Genomic DNA, 25,074 nt, shown 5'->3' on the forward strand with positions numbered 1-25,074 from the left:
CACACGCGTACCACGAAGCCGGAGTCGGAGGCTAGACTCGACACTGGCAACCACAAATGGTACCAGACACGAGGAGGGGGAGCTGGACCCCTGTGCCCTGAGAGCATTAGTAATCGAAATTTGTCTTCCCCAGAGTGCTAGTGACGGAATGAGAAGCTCGGGATGGAAGACCAGCCCGATGGCGGGGCGGGATGGAGGTCAGGTGACGCAATAGTCGTTGTTTTGTGGTCTCGTCCGTTGGCGCGGCAAGTTGAGGAAGGGAGCCCTGACGGATGAGTGTGTGATTCCCAGCAGGGACATTGCGAGCAGGACGCAAATGGCACACGGAGATGGACTAGCAAAGGGCAGTGTGGCTATGCAGATGTACTCTGAGTAGATGTGGACGGCAATCGAGCATGTTGTTGCACAAAGTTTTGTTTCCCGGTTCCCATGAACTAAGACCACGGCTGGCTATAGCGGGCTACCTTGAGCTGGGCGTAGAAGAACGAGCATTTAAACAGCCGGGCAACATAGTTACATATGTGTAAATCTATATATCAGCCATGGTATGTATACAAGCTTACTTGTGCTTGCACCTGTGTAGCCCGTCTTCCAAGCCTCCTTCAGAGGCCCTCCGGCTCGATAGCTGGCTACAGCGGTGGCGCAACACGGCAACACGTGCGATCGTTTGTGTAATAATAGCCTCACCTCGTGCGTAGAGAAATCAATAGCGAGCAGTTTCTTTATCTCCTCCCTGCAATCCGGAAGAAAGTAAGGGGAAGACTGACAAACTTTGTCCCTTGGCGGCCAATTTGCCTATGATACATTGCATGGCCCCCCCAATTCCCGCCCTTCATTTCATATTCAACGAGGAACACCAGCATTCCCTCTGCATTGTCAATTTGGTTGGATTTAGGCTAGATGGAGCTTCCATGGGCGTTTCTGGACTGTGACATGTGCGCTTCATCATGGGAAGCTTAAGCTTGAGCTTGAGCTCGTGGTGGTGGAGGTAGTCGTAACAGAGCTTGGTTCTTTTGCTTGCCTGTCGCGTATCTCTTTTTTTATTATCTGCAAACAGGGAAGAATTGGCTTTTTTTTTCTCCAGGACTGGACAGGCCTTAGTTTTGAGACAAGAGGGGACGAGAAAACGGAACAACGGACATGGGGGTCCGAGAGGGGAGAGGCCAGCACAGAAACGTGAGGGCCGGCATAAGATGCTGAGTGGGCCGGTGGCGGGCTTCAGCAAGACATGCCCTGTAATTGTAATACTTGCAGTGCTGGAGCCACTGAAGCCATCGTATGCGTGTGTGACGGCGCTGGTGCTCATGAATCTTGCATCGTGAACTTCTGGTCCAGCGAACTAGGCCTCATCACATAACACAGGTAGTTAGTCAAAGCCAAAGCGGATGCTGGAAGCAAGTCGCGTTTAAGCAGTGCGGCAAGGACGCATGATGCATGCAAGACCCGCCGAATGGTTGGACTGTAGCTGTATACCACAGCCATGGAGCAAAAGAAGGTCTTGCGAACGTAAGCGTTGTACCTGTACTTGTGTTTTATTCGCACCATGTCCCTTGTCTGGGTCTGGGTTTGGCTCTAGGCTGGCCTGACAGGCAAGATTCGATTGAAGCAGGAAGGAGGGCCGCCGCTGCCGCCGGGTGTATGCCAGGAGGCAGGTGCTTAACCTTGCACCTTCCTTTAATGGCCGGCGAGAGCCAGAAAGCAGCTGTCGATGGCCTGATGAAGAGAGCATAAACGACCAAGCCAGCTTGTAGTAGTAATGCAGAGGCAAGAGCCTGAGCCTGGTATCTGTCTGTCTGGGTAGTTACAATCAAGTCTTCCAGACCTGCCACTCTGCCTCTGGCGGCCGGCTTTCAGCTGCGTGGTCTCTCTCCCATTGGTCTCGGCTCAACTCAACTACTCGGTTGTTTATTCAATGGCCATTCATAATCCTTTCTGGCTATTTCTATCTCCCCTTCCCTGGCTGGCTCTTTCCTGTGTATGCTATGCTGAGTATGTACCGGTACAAGGAGTACATACGTATACTTGGCTGCACTAACTAAGCTGCACTTATTCCTGATTGATTGCCCTCCCTCTTTCTTTTATTTTTTTCTCTTTCTCTTCTTCTCTCTCTAGTTGAAAAGCAGAAGGTGGCCTTTCTCGTGTCCCATTTACTTGCCGTTGTCCTGTTCTCGCGCCCAGTCCGCCTCTCAGCTCCAAAGGCCGCTCGCTGTTTCCTTTTTCGAGCTATTTGCTGTTGTGCTATTTTGTTTTTTGTCCATCATTCATTCCCTTGGAGCTTGCACAGCCATCGCAGTTGCTGCATTCTGCATTTCGCACCGCCCGGGGTTTTCTCCTCTTCCTTTCCTCTAGCGTTTAGTGCGCCTGGTCGCCCAGCGCCCTCCCTTGTTGCATCTTTGTACCTGTACTTGCCTGTCTGCACTTTTGCTTGTACCTCTACTTGTACTCCTTCTTGTACTCCTTCCTCTACTTCTACTGCTCTGCCGCCCTGTGAGCGCTATTTGTTCTGTTCGTCTGCTGTTCCGTTTTCAATCAACCAGCTGCTTTTACCCTTCACTTTTTTTTTCTGTCTACTCCCAACCACAGCCTTGCTTCAGCCAATCCGACTCTGCAATTCCGATCTGCTACGACATTCCGCGTCACGGCACAATCACAGAGACACTCAAAATCCAAAATTGCCCGCCGCCTATTGTCCACCGCCCATCGCTACTGACGCCAGCCGCTGCGTCGCCCGTGACTCGCTGTTTTGGTGATACTTGGTCCCGTCCATGAACATGGGAAGCGCCTCTTCTTTACTTTGCCCGTCCTTGTAAATCCAGCCCGGTCGCCAACGATCCCGAGCCCAGTTCTCTTGTCTCTCTCTCTCCAGCTGTTGTAATATCCGCTCGCCCGTCCGCTGGCCTGACCTACCCATCCTCAAACGACACGCGAGAACCATCTCCGGAATCCAAGCAGACACCACTGTACTGTGCTGCAACCACCGTCATGCCATCCGCAAAAACAGCCAACGGCAACGGCCAGTTCCCGCAAAAAATCCGCAACTTCTTTCGTATCAGCCACAATGCCACCACATCAACCGATAAGCTGGTCCACGAGGCGCTGCCTACCAAGAGCGACACATCCCCATCGCCCTCATCGAAATCTACCTTTCGCCACACAAAGTTCTTCACCATGGGCCGCTTGCGCTCTCACACTGTCGCTGGCGAAGGAAATCCTCTTGACGAGACCATGAGCCCGACTGCCCACGCTAACCCATACTTTGCCCACCAGGGTCAGCCTGGCCTGCGCCATCATAATGAGAGCTCGGTGCCGCCAAGCCCACCAGACACCCCTGAGCTCAAAATTGTTGGCCCCGAAGGCGCAGACCCCATTGCTGATGATCAGGGCACTGCAGCCAATAAGGAAGAACTAGCCCGTAAACTGCGCCGTGTGGCCAGCGCACCAAATGCTCATGGCATGTTCCAAAACGGCACCGGTGACCGCCCGGCAACCGCCCAGATGGGCAAAGATCCCCTGATGGTTGATGGAAATATGCTTGGCTTCCCCGATTCCGAAGCACAGCTCTCTGGGTCGCTGCCAATGACCACCACATCAGGTAGCTTGAGCGTTCCTGACGCTGACGAGCTTGGTGCTCTCCCCCCCACACCTGCGAGGTTGATAGCTGCTGGCTTTAGACGCACATACAGTTCCAACTCTATCAAAGTGCGTGATGTCGAAGTTGGCCCTCAGAGTTTTGACAAAATTAAGCTCATTGGAAAGGGTGACGTGGGCAAGGTGTATCTTGTCCGCGAAAAGAAGAGCAACCGCCTGTATGCAATGAAAGGTAAATTAAGACCGACCCCCTCTTCTGTCTCGTTATTTTTGTTTCAGTTCGGCAATTAACATCTTGTCAACCTACAGTGCTTAGCAAAAAGGAAATGATTAAGCGTAACAAGATCAAGCGTGCCCTTGCCGAGCAGGAGATCCTGGCCACCAGTAACCATCCCTTCATTGTGACGTTATACCACTCCTTCCAGTCCGAAGACTACCTCTACCTTTGCATGGAGTACTGCATGGGTGGAGAATTCTTCCGAGCATTGCAAACTAGGCCGGGAAAATGCATACCCGAAGACGATGCTCGCTTCTACGCTGCCGAAGTAACAGCCGCCCTGGAATATTTGCATTTGATGGGGTTCATTTACCGTGACTTGAAGCCCGAGAGTGAGTCCCTTACCCGATAACTTTGCTCGTCTACCAAGAACAAGTGAACATGTGCGACTGACACGCCATCTCTATAGACATTCTTTTGCACCAGTCTGGACACATCATGCTTTCAGATTTCGACTTGTCCAAGCAGTCAGACACAGGTGGCAAGCCCACCATGATTGTCGGCAAAAACGGCACCAGTACTACATCTCTACCTACAATTGACACCAAGTCCTGCATTGCCAACTTTCGCACCAATTCCTTTGTTGGCACTGAAGAGTACATTGCCCCCGAGGTTATCAAGGGTAGTGGCCACACTAGTGCTGTTGATTGGTGGACTTTGGGCATTCTCATCTACGAGATGCTTTACGGAACCACACCTTTCAAGGGCAAGAACAGAAATGCAACGTTCGCAAATATTCTGAGAGAAGATATTCCGTTCCCCGACCATTCGGGCGCACCACAGATTTCAAAGTACGTCAAAGCTATCCTCTATATTTGCCCATGATAAAGAATTTTACTAACACCATCTTATCTGCTTTAGTATGTGCAAATCTCTTATTCGTAAGCTTCTTATCAAGGACGAGAACCGTCGCCTTGGAGCACGCGCAGGAGCATCCGACATCAAAGTACATCCATTCTTCCGCACGACACAATGGGCATTGATTCGCCACATGAAGCCCCCGATAATACCCAACCAGGGCCGTGGCGTTGACACTATCAACTTTCGCAATGTCAAAGAAAGCGAAAGTGTTGACATCAGTGGTTCACGACCTATGCCTGGCGCAACAGCAAAACCTAAGAGTGACGGTAGTGGCAGTGGTCTTGGCATGAGTGACAGTGGAGAGTTGGGGCCTGGCACGCCAGGTGCGGAGATTGCGGATCCTTTCGAGGAGTTCAACAGCATCACGCTGCATCACGATGGCGACGACGACATGCCGCTGAACATGAATGAGCACTTGAAGGGGCGATCATAGTGACGGGAGGGGAACAGCAGTAAGTATGATCTTCGGAGGAGGCGGAAGTATGAAACTGGAACCGTCTGTAGCATCTGGGCTGCATTTTTGGTTTCTATTTCCCCTGGGAGAGAGTGTGGGAGAGGACCATGACGGGTGAGGCTTTGCTCGTTGAGACGGGAGGCGCTTGTGTCATGTTGACGATGACGTTTTGTGGGCTATTTCTTTCATTGGGGTTTCTTTTTTGTGTTTCCTTCTTTTCTTTGAAGAGCGCATGCATCTAGGCGTTTGACGAGTAATCTTGATGGCTTTTGTTTTCTCATTGATAGCCCTGGTGAAGATGATGCTAGTTTCGGTACTTGAACGTGATAACTAATCTTGTGATGTCATGCATTGGTGTTATGTTCCACTGTCGTCTCTTGTTTTGGAGATGGCTCCACTTTTATTGTCTCACTGAAAGCGCACTGCCAAAAGCATAAAATCGACACTCCAAAAACGCTTCCCCGTGTTTTCATCACTGCAATTTGGCCTGCCTTCACGCATACGGCCGGCTAGCGAGTCTTTCCATGTATCTACAACAAGGCCAGTTCTTTTCTTGCGCATAGACATAGCAAGGCACGCACACTCCCGCTCTCATCATGGCTTCGGCGCTGGGCTTGCGCTGTTGGCAATCCTCGCCTTCGGCACTCTCTTGCCGCCTGGCTCCATCTATTTCTACCACCGTTGCGATCGAGCTGCGTAAACAGCCGTGCTCTGAGCTATGGCAGGAGCAGGTGTTTGGCCGGCGTTTGGCGACAAGTCGTGTGGTGCAAGACGCTACGCTGCAAGATGCTCAGCAAGCTCCCTGCTCGGGACCAGCGGCAGCGGTAGCGGCGCCGCACTGGGAAAACCAGCGCCGCAGGGCTGTCTTGTCAGTGCCGCCGTTGTCATCTTTGTTTCTACGGCATAGGTTGCCTCCGCAGCGAGGGATCCGGTTTGATCAAATCATGGTGCAGCGGCTGGAAGGCCTTCTCAGAGAAAAGGTTGGACCCAAGCTACACAGAAAGCAGGCGGCCAGGAGCCGGCAGAGCCGATACAACGTACACCTACAAAGCACCAGCGGCAAATTGGGCGGTCCAGACGATAACAAGGCCAAGCTTGGGCATAGTAAGTGGTGGCTATGACGCACTTCATGGTACCTTGATGACGCTCTATAAGCTAACCTCTCCCGCTGCTCTTGTCACGCAGCTCTGCGCATTCTTCAAGACCGCCTGCCGACTCTACTCCAATCACCTTTGCCGCAGCATATCCTCGCCCCCAACATCTCGCTACACCTGTTTCCATCCACCCACCCGCACCTGCCGACCGTTTCAGGCCGCGTCGCATACACTGCCGCGTTGTGGACCTCGCCGATTGCATGGAACCGCGTACCACTGGTCGGCAACGTGCGCGTCGAAATCGTTTCCGAGCGCATGATGAAGGAGCCGTTGGCCTTTGCTCCGTGCCGGGATGGCGCGCTGCCTGAACAGCTGGTAGTGCGCTGGCGCACGGTGCCGGACGGCGATGCTGGTAGTTCTGGCAGTTCAGCGCTGGCCGGGGCCAAGACGGGTGGTAAAGGCGCGGCTAGCCGTGGAGAGGATGACTTTACGGGTTTGTATATTTTTCAGTTTGACAAAGAGGGTCGTATCTTGAGTCATACCATTGAGCTGGCACAGGCAGACAAGCGCTGGGAGCACGGCGTGGGTGCCAAGGTTGTCGGGCTAACGGACTGGCTGCTAGGGGAGATTATCGGTAAGCCGGATCCGGGATCAGCGTGTCCGGCGTTTGAACAGTCACCTAACCGGTGAGAAGCCAGCGGGGTGTTGCCAAGCGGCCAAGCCTGTGGCGTTTCTCCTGGCTCTGCAGCTGTAGGAGGGCTGTTGTATTATTATTACTGTCGGTTGCACAAGCTAAGGCAAAGGTGAGTGACCGGCAAGCTTGAACTGTAACACTACATACTTTAATTTTTTATGACAATCTTTAGACCACAATTCTACGTATGCGGCGTTTCTGTGCTGGTTCCATGGGCGGAGTTGCGGGGGGTGGTGCCGGCTGTCGTATGTAGCCCGGCGGCCGGGCTGGAGTCCAGCGAGCCCTGCACAGGGGCCCGGGAAGACGGAGCAGAACGCAACAGGAAGATTGTCGTGACAAGCAATAGTAGTGCGTAAAATTCAGTGTTATTTTTAGTCCATCAGCTACATGAGCCCAAATCCGTTTAACCGATAGGCCTCCTTGCTTAGCAGCATTATCTCTAAGGTCCCATTCCCCCGATCCTGAAAACACTTGCCTCTCCAGGAGCCGCCAAAGAAGGGCCTAGCCCTTGTTGGCTTATTTTGGGTTATGGCTATTGCCTGACTGCGGCTGCAGTGCACATTGCGAGATTCCGAGGCTGGCCGGAGCTCACTTGTATAGACACAAAGGCTCGTACGTGGTGATTGATTTGGGGCAGGACAGCACCCCCTTCTCGGGTTTGGACAACATCAGCATCACCAAACACACAGCGCAGATGTTGCGGCTTTGTCACGCCCAAAACAAAAGAATTGTTCGGCACGCAGTCGTGGTGTTGGATTGTGCCAACTTCTTTGTGTTCCTATTCTTGCATTCTTGCAGGTTGGAGTAGTTGCAGGTTCTGGAGAAGAGACTGGCTGTAGATAAATAATGCTGTTTGCTATTGGTTGGCTCGCTACGAGGCCTTCGACTCAAAAGAGAAGCTGCTTCTTTAGTCAAGTATATGGGGATCATGAGCTTCGGGAAAGAACGACGAGGCTGTTCTTAAGGCCTCAGGCATCTTTCGATGTACTAGTCATTCAAGTAAAAGACAAAACTTTCCATTTTCCAACTGTAACCACTCACATCTACCAAGATTGTAACTTGTTCATCACCACCACCCTCACAAGCCACGATAACATCCTCAACACGCTCCATGTGGCATTTTACCCTTTTGACCACATTTTACCCTACCCTCCTTTCTCAACATCAAATCAGCGCTCTACCATTTGAATGGTTACTAGATACGCGCCTCTCTCGCACGACCAATACGAAGACCGTCCCAATATTCAGAAGCCGTTCTTCACATTCCGCTCGGTCGGTCCCCACAGCACACTGCAAGACTGTTATCAAGTTCTTCTCGACATGCTCGTTCTGCAATCCTCGATGCTACACATGCAGTTATGCGACGCTAGCTGCACAGAGTCCCAAAGCCTGTCTCTAGCATCTTTTGTGTGTCATCCGCAAATATAATGGCACATGCATCGAGACATGACAGACGTGGGGTAGTTTTTCAATGTCACCATGTGTAGTTACTCAGGCGACCCATCTATAAGCCGGTGAGTCGACCTACGACTCTGTATCTATCCTCACTCATCTTGTTGTTTGTCTCCCCTTTTAGGCTTCGTTCATTGTTAAGCCGTCTTATCAAATGATTTGCCCAGGTTGGATTCCACGACCTGTGTGTTGCGCTTTTTTTCATGAACTTGAAAGTCCCCGTGACCTCATCACAAGGCTGTTTTTTTTAGACAGTCTACCTAAAAATCAAATAACCCCCGCCGAATATTTGGAGAAAACGAGCTCCTCCTTGGATTGGAGGTCGCTAGATGCTATTCCTCGTTGTGGCATCAATCGGCTCAAAGACCAATCCCTCGAGGATATCTCGCAGTCTTGGATCCCGAAATAAATCCAAGACGACATACAACAGTGCAGGCCTGCGGAAGAGGGATATCATCGACCACAATCAGGATCAGGAACAGGATTTACAGTCAAACCCAAGTTATTCGCAAGGCGAGAGACACAGAACAAGTTGGTACTAGCTATTTTATGTAGCCAGCCAAACTTCGGTTCTGTCCCCTCTAGCAAGACCCCAGAAAAAAAGAAGAAAAAAAGGGCGTGGCCACTGAGCCCAATCCGGCAATCTTGTGTGACTGCCTGTACTTATTTTGCTGTCTGTCGGCCCTACGGAAGTCTTCATCTGCAGGTAGCCCGTGAGCCGGTGAGGAAGAGTGACACTGGCTGGCCGAGCCAGTGTCTGATTTTTTCTTCTGATTTTTCTTTTTCTTTCTTGTCTATATTCAGTCAGCAGTTGTCTTGTCCGACACTACTGCATCTTTTCTCTCTTAGCCTAGGCTTGAAGCTTGGGCCTGTGTTATCAGCATCTGCAACTCGGTCTGCCAGACAAAAAACTGCATTTGAAAACGTAGACCCTAATTCCTGGGCTCTTACGTCATCGCAGATCACCATTCATCCCTCCCCGCTCAATTCTAGCTGGGCCGGTGTAAGTTGAATACTGTCACATCACACACTCTCTCTTCCTTGCAACAAGTCGTACATTGGTACCCTCCTCGGTCCCTATTACATCATGTGCACACATTTCTACCACTTCCTATACATACATGACTGCTTTTGAATCGAGCTTATCCCTTCTGGCTACTAGTCCCGTATCAGCCACTCTTCCCCATGGGGAAATGGAAGTCCATATTCTATCCGCTCGCTCTGTTACTTGGCCACAACTTGACAATGACTGTCTTCGCAAGATCAAGTTGTAACTATGGCTACTTGTAGTTCTATTTAGCTACTGTGCATACTTTGTACACAAGCCACCTCACTATTCTGATTCTCCAACACTAAAACAACCCATATAGCTGCGTTTTGTCTAGCGACTAGTAGTCATCTTCTTCCTCCGGACACCATCTCATTTTCCTCGTCTCCGTTCCGTCTCTGCCCATATACCCGTTGTTGTCTGGCTGTTGTGACTACTTGTTATTTCCCTTTTGCATGTGAGTGTTTTCTTCATCCAGATACACGCCTCCAAAGAGTTACTTCACCCCTCCCCTCATCCACTTAACAAGCTACTTCCGCCACACCACGTTTCGGAGTTTGGCGGTTGGATTACAACGTCTAGGATCCTCCTATAAAGCTTCCTTTGCTCCCGGTCTTCTTCTGCGCATTCCTGGTCGTTCATGTCCAGGCCTCCTTTCTTGCCTCTTCATACTTCATATAAAGCCTATCCTATCCTTCCTATCCCCCCCAGAGTCCCCATGCTCTCATATTGTCTACACGATTGTCATTATTTCTTCCGCACTGCCTTGCGTGGGCTGAATATTTGCACTTGCATCTGCCCTCTCTACGCTTGAATGCCCTGTCATCTTGTCCTTCTCCACCTTTCACCAATAATAACCTAAGAAATGTCTTCTCACGCGACTAACAAAATAACGCCTTCTAAAGTGCGCTTTACCGAGCCTCGCGCCTTCGGTGAAACTTTAAGCCAAACGCGCACATCAGTTGCGATACCTCGCTCTGTTCCTGACGACACCCACATCATCAAGACACTAGACTCCAAGAGATCTGCTACCGTTCCTCTACCCAGACCTCCAATGGCTACCCACAACCTCCTAAAGGCTGGTCAACCCGGATCTACCTTTGCAGCTCAGGATAAACTGCCGAAACTTCCCATTCCTACCCTTGAAGAGACTGTTAAGCGCTATCTTGATGTTCTCAAGCCGTTGCAAGAGCCCTCAGAGCATGAAGAAACGAAGCTTGCTGCCGAGAGGTTTCTTACGGAAGAAGGCCCCGAACTACAGCAAAGGTTGATAGAGTATGCCGATGGCCAATCAAGCTACATTGAACAGTTTTGTAGGTCCAACATGAACGTTTCCCGTTCAGTCCCATATATGTACTAACACAAGCTTAGGGTATGATACCTATCTCAATTTTGAGAGTTCTGTTGTCTTCAACCTCAATCCTTTCTTTTTACTTGAAGATGACCCTACCCCTGCTCGCAATAATCAAGTCACTCGAGCCGCATCACTTGTCTACTCGGCACTTGAATTTGTCAGAGCTATCCGTCTTGAAGAACTTCCTCTTGACTCGGTCAAGGGAACTCCTCTTTGCATGCACCAGTATTCAAGGCTTTTTGGCACTGCAAGAGTCCCTACCGAGAACGGCTGCAAAATAGAGGCATACCCCGAGTCCCAACACATTATTGTTATGTGCCACGGACAATTCTACTGGTTTGACGTGTTAGATGACAACAATGACGTCATAATGACGGAAAAGGATTTGAGTGTCAACCTACAGACCATCATTGACGATGCTACCCAGCTTCCTATCCTAGAAACTGCCAAAGGTGCACTCGGATTGCTGACTGCGCAGGATCGCAAACAATGGGCTCGCTGTCGCCAGGTATTATCGCATGAGCAGGGCCATAACAATGCAGACTGCTTGTCGATGGTTGACTCGGCTCTATTCGTGTTATGCTTGGACTACAACGAGCCTTTGGATGTTGCTGGGTTATGCCAGAATATGCTCTGTGGAACGAGCCAACTCGAGAAGGGAGTCCAGATTGGTACATGCATTAATCGCTGGTACGACAAACTACAAATCATTGTGTGCAAGAACGGTAGTGCCGGGATCAACTTTGAGCACACGGGTGTTGATGGACATACTGTGCTTCGCTTTGCCAGCGATATTTATACTGACACTATCCTGCGTTTTGCTCGCTCAATCAACGGACAAGCTCCTTCACTCTGGGCTACAACTAGCCCTGATCCAGCTAAACGCGACCCTGAAAGCTTTGGTGACGTCACCACGACCCCTCACAAGCTAGAATGGGATATTCCGGACTCTCTCAGCTTGGCAGTACGCTTTTCCGAGGCCCACCTTACGGATCTTATCATGCAGCACGAATTTGAGTGTCTTGACTTTGGCGCCTATGGAAAGAATTTCATTACATCGATGGGGTTCTCCCCAGATGCATTCGTACAGATGGCCTTCCAGTCGGCATACTACAGCTTGTATGGTCATATTGACTGTACATACGAGCCTGCCATGACCAAAACCTACCTCCATGGAAGAACCGAGGCTATTCGTACAGTTTCACAGGAGTCGGTTGACTTTGTGCAGGCTTTCTGGGGGACTGCTACGTCTGCAGAGGAAAAGGTCGACACTCTGCGAAAGGCATGCAAACGCCACACAGCGAAAACACGAGAATGTGCCATGGGCAAAGGTTGCGATCGACACTTGTTCGCCCTGCTTTCCATCTGGCGCAAGACCGTTGACGACGAGTTAAACGCGGATCGCATTGACTACAGCTCGCCGTCCGGTTATTCAAGTCCAATGAGCTACTCGGGCGAGTCCTCGGACAGGAGTGCCATTGACGAGTCAGTTCTGGTGCATCGCTTTGAAGAGCATGCTATTAGTGATGATGTTGATGTTGGCCCTGACTTCGGCAACAGCGATATTGGGGTCAACAGCCACCACGCAGACTCCAACGCATCGTCTTTGGACACTAACAGCTACTTGATATCCACTGACGGCACGGACAACACCACCGTGTCCCCTCCTTCAATAATCACCCGTGGTCGAGAAGATAGCACAAGTTCACGAGCCTCTCGTAACAAAGACAGTCAGCCTCTCCCATCATTGTTCGCTGATTCGGGATGGGACCGGCTTAATACGTGCATTCTATCAACTTCTAACTGTGGAAACCCATCTCTTCGCCAGTTTGGCTTTGGTCCGACTTCAGGCAGCGGTTTTGGCATTGGCTACATTATCAAAGATGACTCTATTTCAATCTGCGTTTCTAGCAAGCATAGACAGACCAGCCGTTTCCTAGGTAATTTGGAAAGCTACTTGCTTGAAATTCGGCGTATGTTACGTATTACGACACAGCAGTCCAACATCAAAGCGTCTCGCGCCCGCGAGATCGACAAGCAGCCCCAGAAGCACATATCGCGTCTCCACAGCCACAGGATCTCGCCCGCAAAGGCGCGGCTGGTCCACGGCCGCCAGCTCGATGTCCTACGCTTAAGAAGCCAGTCGCCAAGCGGCACGAGATCGCCGACAGAGTACAGCATCGCTACCAGCGAAGACTATCAAGGCGGCTATGGTTTCTTTGACGCTGGGAACTTTTTGCACCCGCTACGACCGCTTATAGAAGGACGGGATGGCTCCAGAGACCCAAGACCGTCTGATAGGGCGCAAGAACAAGCGCGGCGGAGGCGCGATGTGGGCAAGAGACTGCCGTTGGCGGAGTATTAGTGCTTGAGCTGGAGGGCAATGTGGGTTTCGATATAGCGAGTGACTTTTTTGCGTTCTCAATAAGATGCTTGATGTATTTTATAAATTGTCCTGTGAATACTCTACATAATTGTGTTGCAATATTGGCACAAACTACCTGAGGGGAGGTGGTCGTGTGTCATTTGGTGATAATTGCGTAGTATGTATTGAGATTTAAGTTCTAACTGGCTAACTAATGGATTTGATGATAGGTAGTGTCTCCAAGTATACAATTTCCATAGTTAATCTTTGCATGAAGAAAAGCGTTCGATAACGTCTGACACATGCTTTTGCGTACTCCCCACATTTGCGTAACCCTTAAAATACACGATAATAATTGATATTAATTCCCTCCTCATCTTCATCCCTACTCTTCCACCCTCTGCGTTACCACTACATCAGAATCACCCTCGTCATTGGATGATTCAGGCTCGCCAGATTCATCGGGCACAACAACAGCCTTGCCAGTCTCCAACCAGGTCCTTTGAATAGCCTCGATATCCGCAAATTTAGAATTGGGGCTTAATTAGACCCTCCTCCTTTTCCTTGGCTGGCTGGCTTCAAGCTGTGCTTTCAACATCTCTACTTCACCCTCCAAGGCCGCTATTCGAAAGTCCTTTTCTTCAACTCCTTTTTGGACCTTGCGAAAGAATAGCCGTTGCGCCGCAGGAGATCGACTCTCCTGGCTGAACTGGGTGAGCTGCCTTCGGAAATCAACCGCCTTCTTGGGGGTCGGCCACGACTCCACAGATGATCCTAAAGACTGTTGAGGGACTGAGCGGCTCCCAACTGTCCTATCTGTTATAGGGTCAACCGCATTGCTGACGTCGTTGGCGTTCCTAACCAGTAGAGGGCTAAGAAGGGGTTTGGTCATTGAGACAGGCCATAATCCTGCAGCCCGCCAGCCAGCCTTGACATTACTGCCTGTGAAAGCTTTGGTACGTGCTTTCTGACAGTAGGCAAGGAAATTCCTTTTGCCAACAGCAGTAGAATCGTTCCACTAATCCAGGTATCTGAGCTCCTTTTGATATGCGGTTTTCAAGGGGCCAAAGACTGGCAGATCCAAGGGTTGAAGGACATGGGAGGCATGAGGAGGCAAGAAAAACAGGCGGATGTTGTGCGTGTAACAGAGGTACATGAAATCAGTGGTTTCATGGCTTCCGTGGCCGTCCAAGATGAGTAGCCGGGGTTCGCTAGGGTCGCTTGGTTGAGTTGAGGGGATGAATATCTCTTGGAGCCATTGGATGGCAGTAGAGTCACTGGTCCAACCATTTTCGGTGACAGTGAATTTCCAGGTGGCAAAGGGGCCTAGGTCTAGTGGAAACCGCTGTTGCTGGATTGTCTTCCCTTTGAAAATAACCAAGGGAGGTAGGGTATCGCCAGTGGCAGAGACGCACTCTATCAGACTAGTCCATACTCGGGATCCAGGCTGCTTCTTTAGAAGAGTGGTGCCCTCTGCACTTCCAAGGACTAGCCCATTTGATCCCTTGCCTTCCTGGATACCTGTTTCGTCCATGTTGTATCTGTTACATGGGTTGATGGCCTTGATCTCTGGAATATCGAGGTGTCTAAACCATGACCTGATTACATCGGTGGACGCTCCGCTGATACGCTGGGAATCGATTGCCCTGCTTCTCCGGATCTTGATGGAAGGATTCCTCTTGATGAAGTTCTGAGTCCAGTTCTTTCCAAGAGGCGAGGAGTCCCCTTTGGCCCGTAGGATCCGCTGGGCGAATTCCCTGACTTGTTGATGGGTCGGGGGGGCCCCTAAGCTGGCTTGTATGCGGATCCGTTCAGCGAGATGGCTTTCTTGGGTCGGTGCTAGCCTCTGAAGGTGAGAAAAGGCCGCTTCTCGACGCTGTGTCCCGTGAGTGCGGTGTTGCAAGGTTCGCATAGGTACGCCCCATTCTCGGGAAGCGCTGCGGATGCTCTGGCCGTTAGAGACAGCGTTAATAGCATGGTTTATGTCATCTTCTGAGTATTGGGGCATCTTGGGCTTAAGAATGTATTTATAGGTTTTGAAGCTTTATCGAATTGATTTAGTATAGTAATGAGAAAGAATGAAAGAGTTCGTGGAAGAATTGGAAATAGTGATCATCTATTTAAGGGTTACGCAAATGTGGGGTACGCAAAAGCATGTGTCAGACGTTACGTCTACCTGTCTGTAGTACCAGCCCAAAGCAGTGGTGACGGCTAGGAGCAGTCGGAAAGCACCTGGTATCCCTGTTGAAGCGTAGGTGTTATTGTCGTCTATGCCATGTTTCTGAAGAAAGCCTCGGACTACTAGTCTGCCTTTGAATTTCTCAAACTCCCCTTTCGGACCGAGTTTCTTCTTGAGCACCATCTTGGCTGAAAGTGGGTTGTAGCCGTGTGATGTTTCTGGCTCCTCAAATGCAAAACCACCGAGTTCAGTAATGCTTTTGATTTCTTCAAATGCAGCTTTTCGCCATTCTTTTCTCTCCGGTCCGGCCATGGCCTCTCTCCAGGTTGGTTGGTTTGCTTTGTCTTTCCTTGGTTTTGTACCATGTGCTTCTGCGATGAGTCCGATAAATTTTTCGTAGAACAAGTTCGTTGTTTCGTCAATGATCCATGGATCGCTTTCGTCCCAAAAGAAAACAAGAGTTATCCCGAAGGACCTCGCGAAAGACGCCCCGGAGACTCCCACCAGAAATATCTACTGGCAGGATGCCCGTAGTCATACCAAGTCTGGGATACCCCGAGTACCTTGAATCATCTCTACCCCACGAACGAGGACAACAGCCGGAGAAAAAGGGGCAATAAATCTTCTGGAAAAGCTTGTATTGCCCCAGGCATGCTGGGTCTCTGCAATCTCGATCACTTTTTTCAATGACTGAATGACCTCCGTCATTCTGAGCGAAAGCCTATCAGCAGAGATATTCTCAGAGATATTCTCAAGGTCTTCTTCAGGGTCATCGTTGTCGCTGAGGTAGGATTGCCCATTATTGGGAAGAGATTGGTTTGTGGGGGAAGATTCGTCGGCAGATGGGCTTGGAAGAAAATCTACCTGAGGGGGCCCGTCAGGTCCATCTTCTTCAATTTCAAGAGGCCCATTTGCCGTTGAATACTGGGGAAGAATGTCGCGCCGACACATAAGTATCTTCGTCGCGTTTCCACATCGAGAAATGAGCTCGCTTCCAGCGGTAATCCACCTGATGATGAGCCACATTCTCACATCCCGGCGTGCCCGAATTCACCAGCTCTCGGTATATTTCAGACGGAGGATGATCAGACACTCGAGAATCAATGAACCTCTGTCGAGGGATACTGAGCCTCACGCTCTTGTAAGGTTCATGGTACTCGTGATGAAACTCGAGGGTCAGGCGTTGATCACTTGTGGAAGGGTGTAGCGTTAAGCGGCCTTTGCACGGGAACTGTTCTTTCCGATAAACATCGCGCATATTCCTATTGAAGCTCTCGGAAATGTGCTCCAAATTCTGACAGCAGTAATAATTGTATGACGGTATCGTAGAGCGATTGTCAGTTCCCGAATGCCAGAACTGAAACCCGCCTTCCGTAAGCAAGACGCCAACAAGCTCCTTTATGGATTGGGTTATTGTCAGACCTTTGGGACATTGGAAATCAAAAATGACAGGAAGACAATCCATGGGAAACACCTTCTTAACGTGTAGGACCTGCGTCTGGTCCTATGGCTTGCGTTAGTAGCTGTTTACACGAGAAATCGGGGCGGGAAGGCAATGGCTAGTACCGGATGATTTCATTGCTTCAATTCTGTCATAAACCCATCCCATGAACTGAAAGCTTCCATGGCGTTGCGCTTCTTTTCGTGGCGGTAGCAGGTTTTACGACGCTTGCCATTCTTCAAGCTGCCGTAATCGCTTAAGGCGCGGGAGACTTTACATCCTATGCACCAAAGAAAGACTGTAGAAGATATTTTCGGTAGAATATAGATATGAATGCGATAAAAAAGTCAAATCGGTGGTAAGTTGGTGCTGGCGCGAGTGTCGAGTGTGAATCTGTATTGTTGTTGTATCTGGACACGTAAAAAACGAAAGGGAAATCTGAATCGTGTTGGATAGAGGCAAAATAATTTCCCCCCGCCACTTTGCGTAAGCGCCAGCGATCTAAACTAAAACCCGGGTCAAGATTTTGTTAGGGTTACTATTTTTTGAGCTTGTTGATGTACTGTGAGTGCAAACCCTCAAATCTCACAACTTAGGGTTGCCTCACAATTCCATCGAAGTTGTCTCCAACATCGTGACAAAACTTCAACTCACGTCTAACACGGGACAAATGAATATGCCATCATCATCTCCTTGTAAGTTTTGCCTTCTACCTCCATCGCGACACAGTCGTGGACATCACCTGTCATCAGCATAAAAGTATCAGCAATTATCTTTTATGCTAGCAATGGAAGTTTGCCTTCCGCATCGGAAGACCTATGGGCTACCTCTTGGACTGAGGTCTGATCACGAGGATTTTGGATATAAAGAATGGCTCTTTCTCTCTACCTGGTGTATGTAGTTATGGACTTGTAATTCATCGATCATTGACTCAATACCTCTGTTTAACTAGTGAACTTGTGACAAACCAGAAACATCTTCTGCGAAGGACAACAGTGAGTCCTCCAATCTACACTGACAGTACCTTCCTTTTTCTTCGTCCTTCCTCAGGTGTTTGGGCAGGATATATCTTCACGTCAGGAGTATGAGGAAGGACGAAGAAAAAGGAAGGTACGCAGGGGTAAAGCTCGGTCAATTTTAGGGTTACTTGAGGAATCCACAATCGACGACATCACACAAGGTTCTTGACAAGCTGAGATTCCCGCCCTTTTCAATCTTTGCCCTTTTAGATGCAGACTGCGCTTCCACTGCTTGTCGTAAATTGGCACATTCTTCAACCGCTGTTCGTGATGTGACTAGTTTCCAGCTGGGTCGAAGCCAAAAAGTAGAGACCAACAGACCCGCGTCCCGACCGCCCCCCGCCACCATGAGCGATCTCTCCTCCGTCCTGCCATCCTTCCCCACGACCTCCTTCACCAAAACGCTGCACGCGCTCGACCACCACTCCGTCACGACCGCCGAGCTGCTCTCGCGCGACGCCACCGCCCTCGCGACCGCCATCGCCCAGCCCGTGCTCGACGTGCGCCGGCTCGCCGCCGCCGTGCTGGCCGCCACACACGCGTCGCTGCGCACCCCACGCCGCAGCTCGCTGGCGGGGCTCACTCACGGCGAACTCTCTGCCGGCTCCGGCTCCGGCCCCGGCCCCGGCCCCGCCGCGTGCAGGCTCATCTCGACGCTCGACGATGACCTAGACGCTGCGCTGGGCGGCGGCGTGCCCGTCGGTCGCGTGACGGAGATTGCCGGCCAGAGCGGCGCGGGCAAGACGCAGATGCTGCTCTCGCTGCTGCTGGCGGTGCAGATGGCGGCGCCGCGCGGGCGAGGCCTCGGCGCGCTGTACATCTCGACTGAGGCGCCGCTGGCCACGGGCCGACTGGCGCAGATGCTTGCGACGCACCCGGTGCTCCGCGCCTACAATATGGTGCACGCCGGTGCGCAGGCGGTCAGTCTCGACCGCATTGCCAGCGCTGCCACGCCGGATCTCGAGAGCCAGGAGCACATTCTCGCCTACCAGGTGCCCGTCATGGCGGAGCGTCTCGGCATCGGCCTGCTAGTTGTAGACTCGGTGGCAGCCAACTACCGCGTCGAGTACGACCGCGGCAAGGGCGCGCTGGGCGCGCGGAGCACGGAGCTGGCGCGCCTTGGGTGCACGCTGCGCGCGCTGGCGGAGCGGCTTAATATTGCGGTTGTTGTGGCAAACCAGGTGGCTGATCGTTTTGGGGCTGTCACGGGCGTTGGGCTGACCCAATCGCAGGCGAGTCGCAGCGCAAGCCAGACGAGCAGCGCGGCAGCGGCGGATCAACAAGGCGCCGTGGAGGAGGAAAAAAAGGAGGAGGAGGCGCCCTGGGGTCAGCCGAGCTCGACACTGGCGCAGGCGGAACCGGTGCCCATTGCGGCGCTGGAGCTGGACCACCAGCAGCGGTTTTTCACGGGCTGGGGCGATGACCCGATGGTGCTGGGCAACGAGGGCCTGAAGACGCCGGCACTGGGTCTGGTCTGGTCGACGCAAGTAGCGATGCGGGTTGTGTTGGTGCTACAGCCGTTTTATATGCCGGAGACGGCGGGGTTGCGTGAGGAAGACGGCCAGAGCGAGGTTACGGTTAGGAGCTCGTGGCGGCGCTTTATGAAGGTTGTTTTTGCGCCGCATGTGAAGGCAGCGACGTGCGGAGTTAGCCAGGCGGTGGAGTATGAGATTGTAGCTGCGGGATTGCGGGCAGTGATGAGGCGTGAGGAGTCGACAGATTAAGTCATGATGGGCCATGAGATAAATGAAGTTGCCATGCGTTTATGCTAATCGATTCGATAGATGGGGGTATTATTGTTTGTTCATTTATGTAGTAGGTTGGTTCATGTGGTCCGTCTATACTATTCCTACACTTATCATCCTCCCCGTGCATCCGCTCCTCCCATCTACTCCTTCGGATGCGGAAACTCATCATCCATCTGCAACCGCACACCAACATTCATACTGATCAACTCCTGCACTAAAAGCTTGGCGGCATACGGCATGGTCATCTTTGTAACCTCGCCCGTGGAGTCGCACGTGGTGCAGTAGCCCTTGTAGCCAAACAGACCGCAGCGCTGGCAAATGTCGATTTGCACAGCATCAGACGACAGCATCAGGCGCTCCAGCAGCAGCTGCGACGCGCCGTAGGCAATCAGACAGTCGCGCTCCATCTCTCCCAGACGCAGACCACCCTCGCGCGAACGACCTTCGGTCGGCTGGCGCGTCAGCGACGCGCGCGGGCCCGTCGACCGCGAGTGCATCTTGTCCTGCACCATGTGCTTCAGGCGCTGGTAGTAGATGGGACCGTTGTACAGGTACGCCTCAAACGGCTCGCCAGTGATACCCGAGGTAAAGTAGTCCTTGCCCTCCCACGAGAAGCCGTGCTCGACCAGCACACGGCCCATGTCCTCAACAGGGTGCGAGCGGAAGGCGTCGCCAAAACCGTAGTCTTTGCGGCCGTCGAGCACCGACGCCTTGCCCGTCAGACACTCAATCAGCTTGCCGACTGTCATACGTGACGGGAAACCGTGGGGGTTCATGATGATGTCAGGAACTAAGCCCACGTCACTAAAGGGCAGATCCTCCTGGTCAACAATAATGCCCACCACACCTTTTTGTCCGTGACGTGACGAGAACTTGTCGCCGAGCTCGGGTCGTCGCGTTTGCCGTGTCTGTACCTTGACAACGACAGTGTCCTTTTCTGTGCTTGACAACATGACCTTGTCAATATAGCTGGGGTCGGGTGTGCGGTACGTGGTGCTCGAGTCGCGGTACTCGCTGGGGCCACGATCGCTGCCGATGCCCGTGCTTGCCTGGTCAATAGGCGTCTCTTTTTTGATCATTAGCTCGCCGGAGCGCACGCGGTAGCCGACAGTGGCCAGGCCATCATCGTCAAGAGCCTCGTCACGGGCAGTGCGACGCTGGTTTTCGCCTTCACCCTCATTGACTGGGCGGCCGAGCTGTTCTTGGCGGCCGTTGGGATACTTTTGCAATTCAGTTGTGTACTTTTTGAACACCTGGCAGCGGCCAAAGCCACGGTCAATGGAAGCCTTGTTGAGGACCAGGGCATCTTCGATATCGTAGCCCGAGTACGACATGACTACGACAGTAGCATTTTGACCGGCAGGTAAACGATCGTACCGCACCAATTCAATAGTTTTGGAGATGACCATTGGTCGCTGAGGATACACAAGCGTGTAAAGCAATGTGTCGATACGGTTGAACTGGTTGTAGGCAATAGCGCCGATAGCTTGCTTACCCATAGCACATTGGTACGTGTTTCTGGGTGACTGGTTGTGGTGAGGAAAGGGAATCAGGCCGGCAACAGCACCGAGCAAGGTGAAGGGCTCAATCTCCATATGGGTTGAGGAGCTAGTCACGTGGTCCTCATTAAGAGCCACCAATGTGTCGTTTTCCTCATTGACATCAAGATACTCGACCACGCCATGCTTCAGAAAGTCGTCAAAGGTGGCCTTGCCAAGCTGCAGCAGACGCAAGTGCTCGGCTTTAAGGTTAGACTTGCCGTTATTGACAATGATGTAAGGACGGCAGATACGACCTTCGTCGGTAGCGATGTGGACAGCAGAAAAGTGCAGGTTCATGTGCACGCTGACAAAGGGCGAAATCCAACCTTTACGACGCAGTGCGCGGAACTTGGCGGTGAACTGCTTGGGGTAGCGAGTAAGGGCTATAGGGGTACCGTTGATGTGGATAATGTAGTTGCCGGGCTGGTGCATCTCCTGGCCGGTAAAGTTGCGGATAGACTCGGCAGTCGGATCAATCGTAAAGACCCAGCGCTTGACGGGCTCCTCGTCTACATTAGTGGTGATATGGGTCATCAGGGCCAGGTTCTTGACTAGACCACAGGCCTCACCTTCGGGAGTATCAGAGGTGCACAGCATACCCCACTGCGATGGCTGCAGGGCACGAGGACCGGAGACCTTTCGTGTCTTTTCGAACTGTGACGAAATACGAGTCATCATTCCCAGGGCGGCAATGTAACTGAGGCGTGATAGCACGTGAGTAACACCGGCTCGGTTCATGTTGAAACGCTTGACGTTCCAGTTGCCGGTTTGAATGGCGCGGTTAAGACCCTGGCCGATGCTGTTGGCGTGGTTGCTGATGATGTTGACGGGATCAAGAGCAATAGCGCGGTTGTTCTTTTTGAGGTACTTGTCAATGCTCATTTTGACCTCGGACGTGAAGCGTTTGAACAAATCCTCAAACAACAGCGAGAGCAGCTGGCCGGCCAACTCGAGTCGCTTGTTACCGACAAAGTCGCGATCGTCAACGAGTTTGGGGTTGTGCATAGCAAAGAGTACGCGGCGCGTCATCAGGGCAATGTAGATGGCCTTGGGGTAAAAGTCCAGCCCCTCAATGGGCACGTGGGCAATGATGAGGTTGGCCAGAGCATCCAGACCCTCCTCGACATGGTTCCGGCGCACCTGCGGGCCGCCCGTGAATCGTCTGCCGCCCATCTTGACTCTGGCGCCGACGTACTCAAGAGCCTGGTGCTGAGTGAAGACGCCGGCCTTGGTGGCTTCCTCGAAGTTGACGGCAAAGGAGTCTTGGTAGCGGCCGTCCGATCCACACACTAGGGCCATGATTTCAAGATCGGTCAGACCTCCCATGGCTTTCAGAACAATTACAATAGGAACAGCCTCAACCAAAATGTTGTGGGAAAGCACAATGCGCTCCTTTTTGAACTGCACGTACGTCTTGGATTTACGCTCGTGTGTGGAACTGGTGACGGAGGCTGAGATGATGTTGTTTTTCTCATCAGCCTCAACGATGACTCTGTTTTTGCTCAGCTGCTCCTGAATTAAAATGACCTTTTCCGTGCCGCCGACGATGAAGTAACCGCCAGGATCCAGCGGACACTCATTCATGGCCTCCATTTGCGAGTTGTTGGCGCCGCTAAGCCAGCACTTGGAGCTGCGCAACATGATGGGCATGCGGCCAAGGCGGATATTTTTGCGCACTACACGCTGCTTTTCACGGATAAAGGCAATGTCGACAAAGATGGGCGCACTATACGTCATGTCGCGCAGGCGGCATTCCATAGGCGTGACTTCACTGTTAGGCGGGAAGTCGGACTCGTCCTGTCTGTTAGGGCGCTGTACACGTATATCGAGAAACCTATGGAGAAAACAAAGCGCATGTCAGCAGAGCGAGCATAAAGAGCTATCGGCGCATCGCAGGAGACGAGCGCCAAACGGGGCCAGTCGGCACTCACTCTAGCCAGAAGGTGCTGTCTGCATCACTCTTGATTGTGCGGTTCGCCAGCACAATCTCCTTGATTTCATGCTCAACAAAGAAATTGTACGAGTCAATGTGTCTATTTAGCAGTAACACGTCAGTCGTCGGGTGTCTCGGTGGGTGTACGGAGGGTCGCTAGGTTGGCTGACGGAGCCGGGGTGGGGCCGGATGCCGGGAACTCACTGTTTCACCAGACCTAATCGTGGGTTAGTAATTCGACTAGGCAAATAGCGCACAGCACGGAAACAACACACCTTTGACCTTCAAGAATGCGGGCAGCAGCTGGAACTTGTCTTCACGGGTCGAAATGGGGTCTGTCAACTTCTTGCCGTTGTAAAACGGCTCCAACAACGCCTCAAAGCCATCGTCAAGCACGACCATTTCGGCGGTCAGGGGAGGTGTGTGGCGGGCGAGCGGCGGGACGGCGGAGAGTCGGAGAGTTTAACGGACTGAACGGTGATCACACGAGGTTCGCGGGGCTATCGGCGGTCGGGTCAGACACGGCGCATGTTCCTCGCGGGTTGGTCGAGGCGATGCGGCTCAATGTGGGATGACAGAGGGGCAAAAAAGAAAGGAGCAAGCACAAGACGATAAATAACCAATCAACACCAAGTGGGCAGGGCTGGAATCGGAGAGCAGAAAAAGAGACGCAACGGGGATGAGGCAAAGAAAAAAAATTGATACACGCAGAGCTCGACGCAAAAGGTATCGCGAATAAGCCAAACATTCACTTTTTCCTGGTGAAGCTCTGAAAAAAAAAAGTGACGATGAAGGATTCACTGCTCCACCTTCGGGCTGGGTTCTAGCGCAAGGATAAGGGTCACGTGACGATAACATGTAGGGTTATTGACAGGAAGCACTTTCACGACAACGAAAACGACATGGGTATGGTAGATCGAGCACATGCAAGCGAAGCAAACAAGATACAAGACATTTAATATGTGATGACTATGCAAAGGGTTCGGCGGGTTGAAAAGTGAAACATTAATAATGCGTTCATTATGACGGAACAACCAAGCCTTTTTCATGAGGTGTTTCCAGGCTCATCTCGGCTGGCGGGCTACTGTAGTACGGGCCAATCGGCCACGGCCATGTGACTAATAAACAGCACGAAGAGAACAGCAGAGTCAGGTCAGAATGGACTTTTGCTTTCCGTGTTTTGGCATAAATAAAGGGAGAGCAGGAGAAGGAAAAGGATAAGCGGCATGGTGGTTTCCCTCTGGTCAGGGACCACAAAGGAGCATCCATCACGAGGAGCAGTAGCATCGGCGGGACAGGGGGGAGGGGGAGGGGGCTGCGGGAGCAAAAGGCGGTAGGACAAGACAGACAAGGTGTGTGTAGTTAGTTGTAAGCGAGCGAGCAGAAGAAAGGAGAAGCAGGTGGCAGGCGGGTATTTTGCATCGGAGGTCAAGGGTGTTGGTGGGAGTGGTGGGAATGGCGGTAGTCGGTGGAAAAGCAGTTAGTGCAGACATTGGGAGAAGCTGGTCCGGACTTGGTTGACTAGACGTCGGCGTGGCAATATGTGTGTATAAGTGCGATGGGACGGTGATTTCAGTGGCAGGACTAGTCCGGGTTTGATAGAGAGGCGACAGGCCTTCCTCCGCTGAAATGGGGAGGCAAACAAGCAAGCCAGCCAAACTTTGTGCTTTGTATGGTGTTTGCTGTTAGTACCGGGCTTAGGGTTACAGGGTTATGCATGCATAGATAGATGCCTGGGCTGGGCTGTCTCGTGTTTAATGAGGCCTGGCCTGGCTGTTGGGGTTTGGGGTTCAGGCTGTGTTGACAGTAGCAATTGGAAATTGGCCAGGGCCTGAGCCAGTAGGCTACAGCGGGCGTAGCACGGCCAGCAGTGGCGACAGGGGCTTGAACCAGTCCAGACAGGGTGTTTAACGCAGTGAATACAGTGTGTACAGTGGGCAAAGTGGCCACCTGCCCCAAAACGGCATGCAAACAGACACTACAACGTCAAGATTTTCCGCATTTATGCTGGTTTTCGTCTGGCATT

At 51.8% G+C, this 25,074-nt stretch overlaps 6 protein-coding genes across 6 annotated transcripts; 4 read left to right on the forward strand and 2 right to left on the reverse strand.

Annotated features, from left to right (window-relative positions):
• Positions 1–2,982: 2,982 nt before the first annotated feature.
• BROUX77_002256 (uncharacterized protein) lies at positions 2,983–5,159 on the forward strand (the record flags this gene model as incomplete). The annotated part of the gene is made up of 4 exons (XM_073746776.1): positions 2,983–3,820; positions 3,898–4,197; positions 4,275–4,656; positions 4,727–5,159. 4 exons carry the CDS (start codon positions 2,983–2,985, stop codon positions 5,157–5,159), a joined length of 1,953 nt encoding a protein of 650 aa, XP_073607338.1.
• A 617-nt stretch (positions 5,160–5,776) lies between these two features.
• BROUX77_002257 (uncharacterized protein) lies at positions 5,777–6,964 on the forward strand (the record flags this gene model as incomplete). Its single annotated transcript, XM_073746777.1, has 2 exons — positions 5,777–6,284; positions 6,366–6,964. The coding sequence occupies 2 exons, from the start codon at positions 5,777–5,779 to the stop codon at positions 6,962–6,964; spliced, it is 1,107 nt and encodes a 368-aa protein (XP_073607339.1).
• A 3,369-nt stretch (positions 6,965–10,333) lies between these two features.
• On the forward strand, positions 10,334–13,187 carry BROUX77_002258 (uncharacterized protein; the record flags this gene model as incomplete). Its single annotated transcript, XM_073746779.1, has 2 exons — positions 10,334–10,781; positions 10,840–13,187. The coding sequence occupies 2 exons, from the start codon at positions 10,334–10,336 to the stop codon at positions 13,185–13,187; spliced, it is 2,796 nt and encodes a 931-aa protein (XP_073607340.1).
• Positions 13,188–14,205: 1,018 nt separating this feature from the next.
• On the reverse strand, positions 14,206–15,195 carry BROUX77_002259 (uncharacterized protein; the record flags this gene model as incomplete). Its single annotated transcript, XM_073746780.1, has 1 exon — positions 14,206–15,195. The coding sequence occupies one exon, from the start codon at positions 15,193–15,195 to the stop codon at positions 14,206–14,208; it is 990 nt and encodes a 329-aa protein (XP_073607341.1).
• A 2,978-nt stretch (positions 15,196–18,173) lies between these two features.
• Positions 18,174–19,550, forward strand: BROUX77_002260 (uncharacterized protein; the record flags this gene model as incomplete). The annotated part of the gene is made up of 1 exon (XM_073746781.1): positions 18,174–19,550. The coding sequence occupies one exon, from the start codon at positions 18,174–18,176 to the stop codon at positions 19,548–19,550; it is 1,377 nt and encodes a 458-aa protein (XP_073607342.1).
• Positions 19,551–19,714: 164 nt separating this feature from the next.
• BROUX77_002261 (uncharacterized protein) lies at positions 19,715–23,450 on the reverse strand (the record flags this gene model as incomplete). Its single annotated transcript, XM_073746782.1, has 4 exons — positions 19,715–22,949; positions 23,047–23,148; positions 23,253–23,265; positions 23,324–23,450. The coding sequence occupies 4 exons, from the start codon at positions 23,448–23,450 to the stop codon at positions 19,715–19,717; spliced, it is 3,477 nt and encodes a 1,158-aa protein (XP_073607343.1).
• Positions 23,451–25,074: the final 1,624 nt, after the last annotated feature.

Source organism: Berkeleyomyces rouxiae, assembly GCF_048999995.1.
Source record: "Berkeleyomyces rouxiae strain 22BRR77 chromosome Unknown BrBRR77_ptg000002l, whole genome shotgun sequence".
NCBI lineage: Eukaryota > Fungi > Ascomycota > Sordariomycetes > Microascales > Ceratocystidaceae > Berkeleyomyces > Berkeleyomyces rouxiae.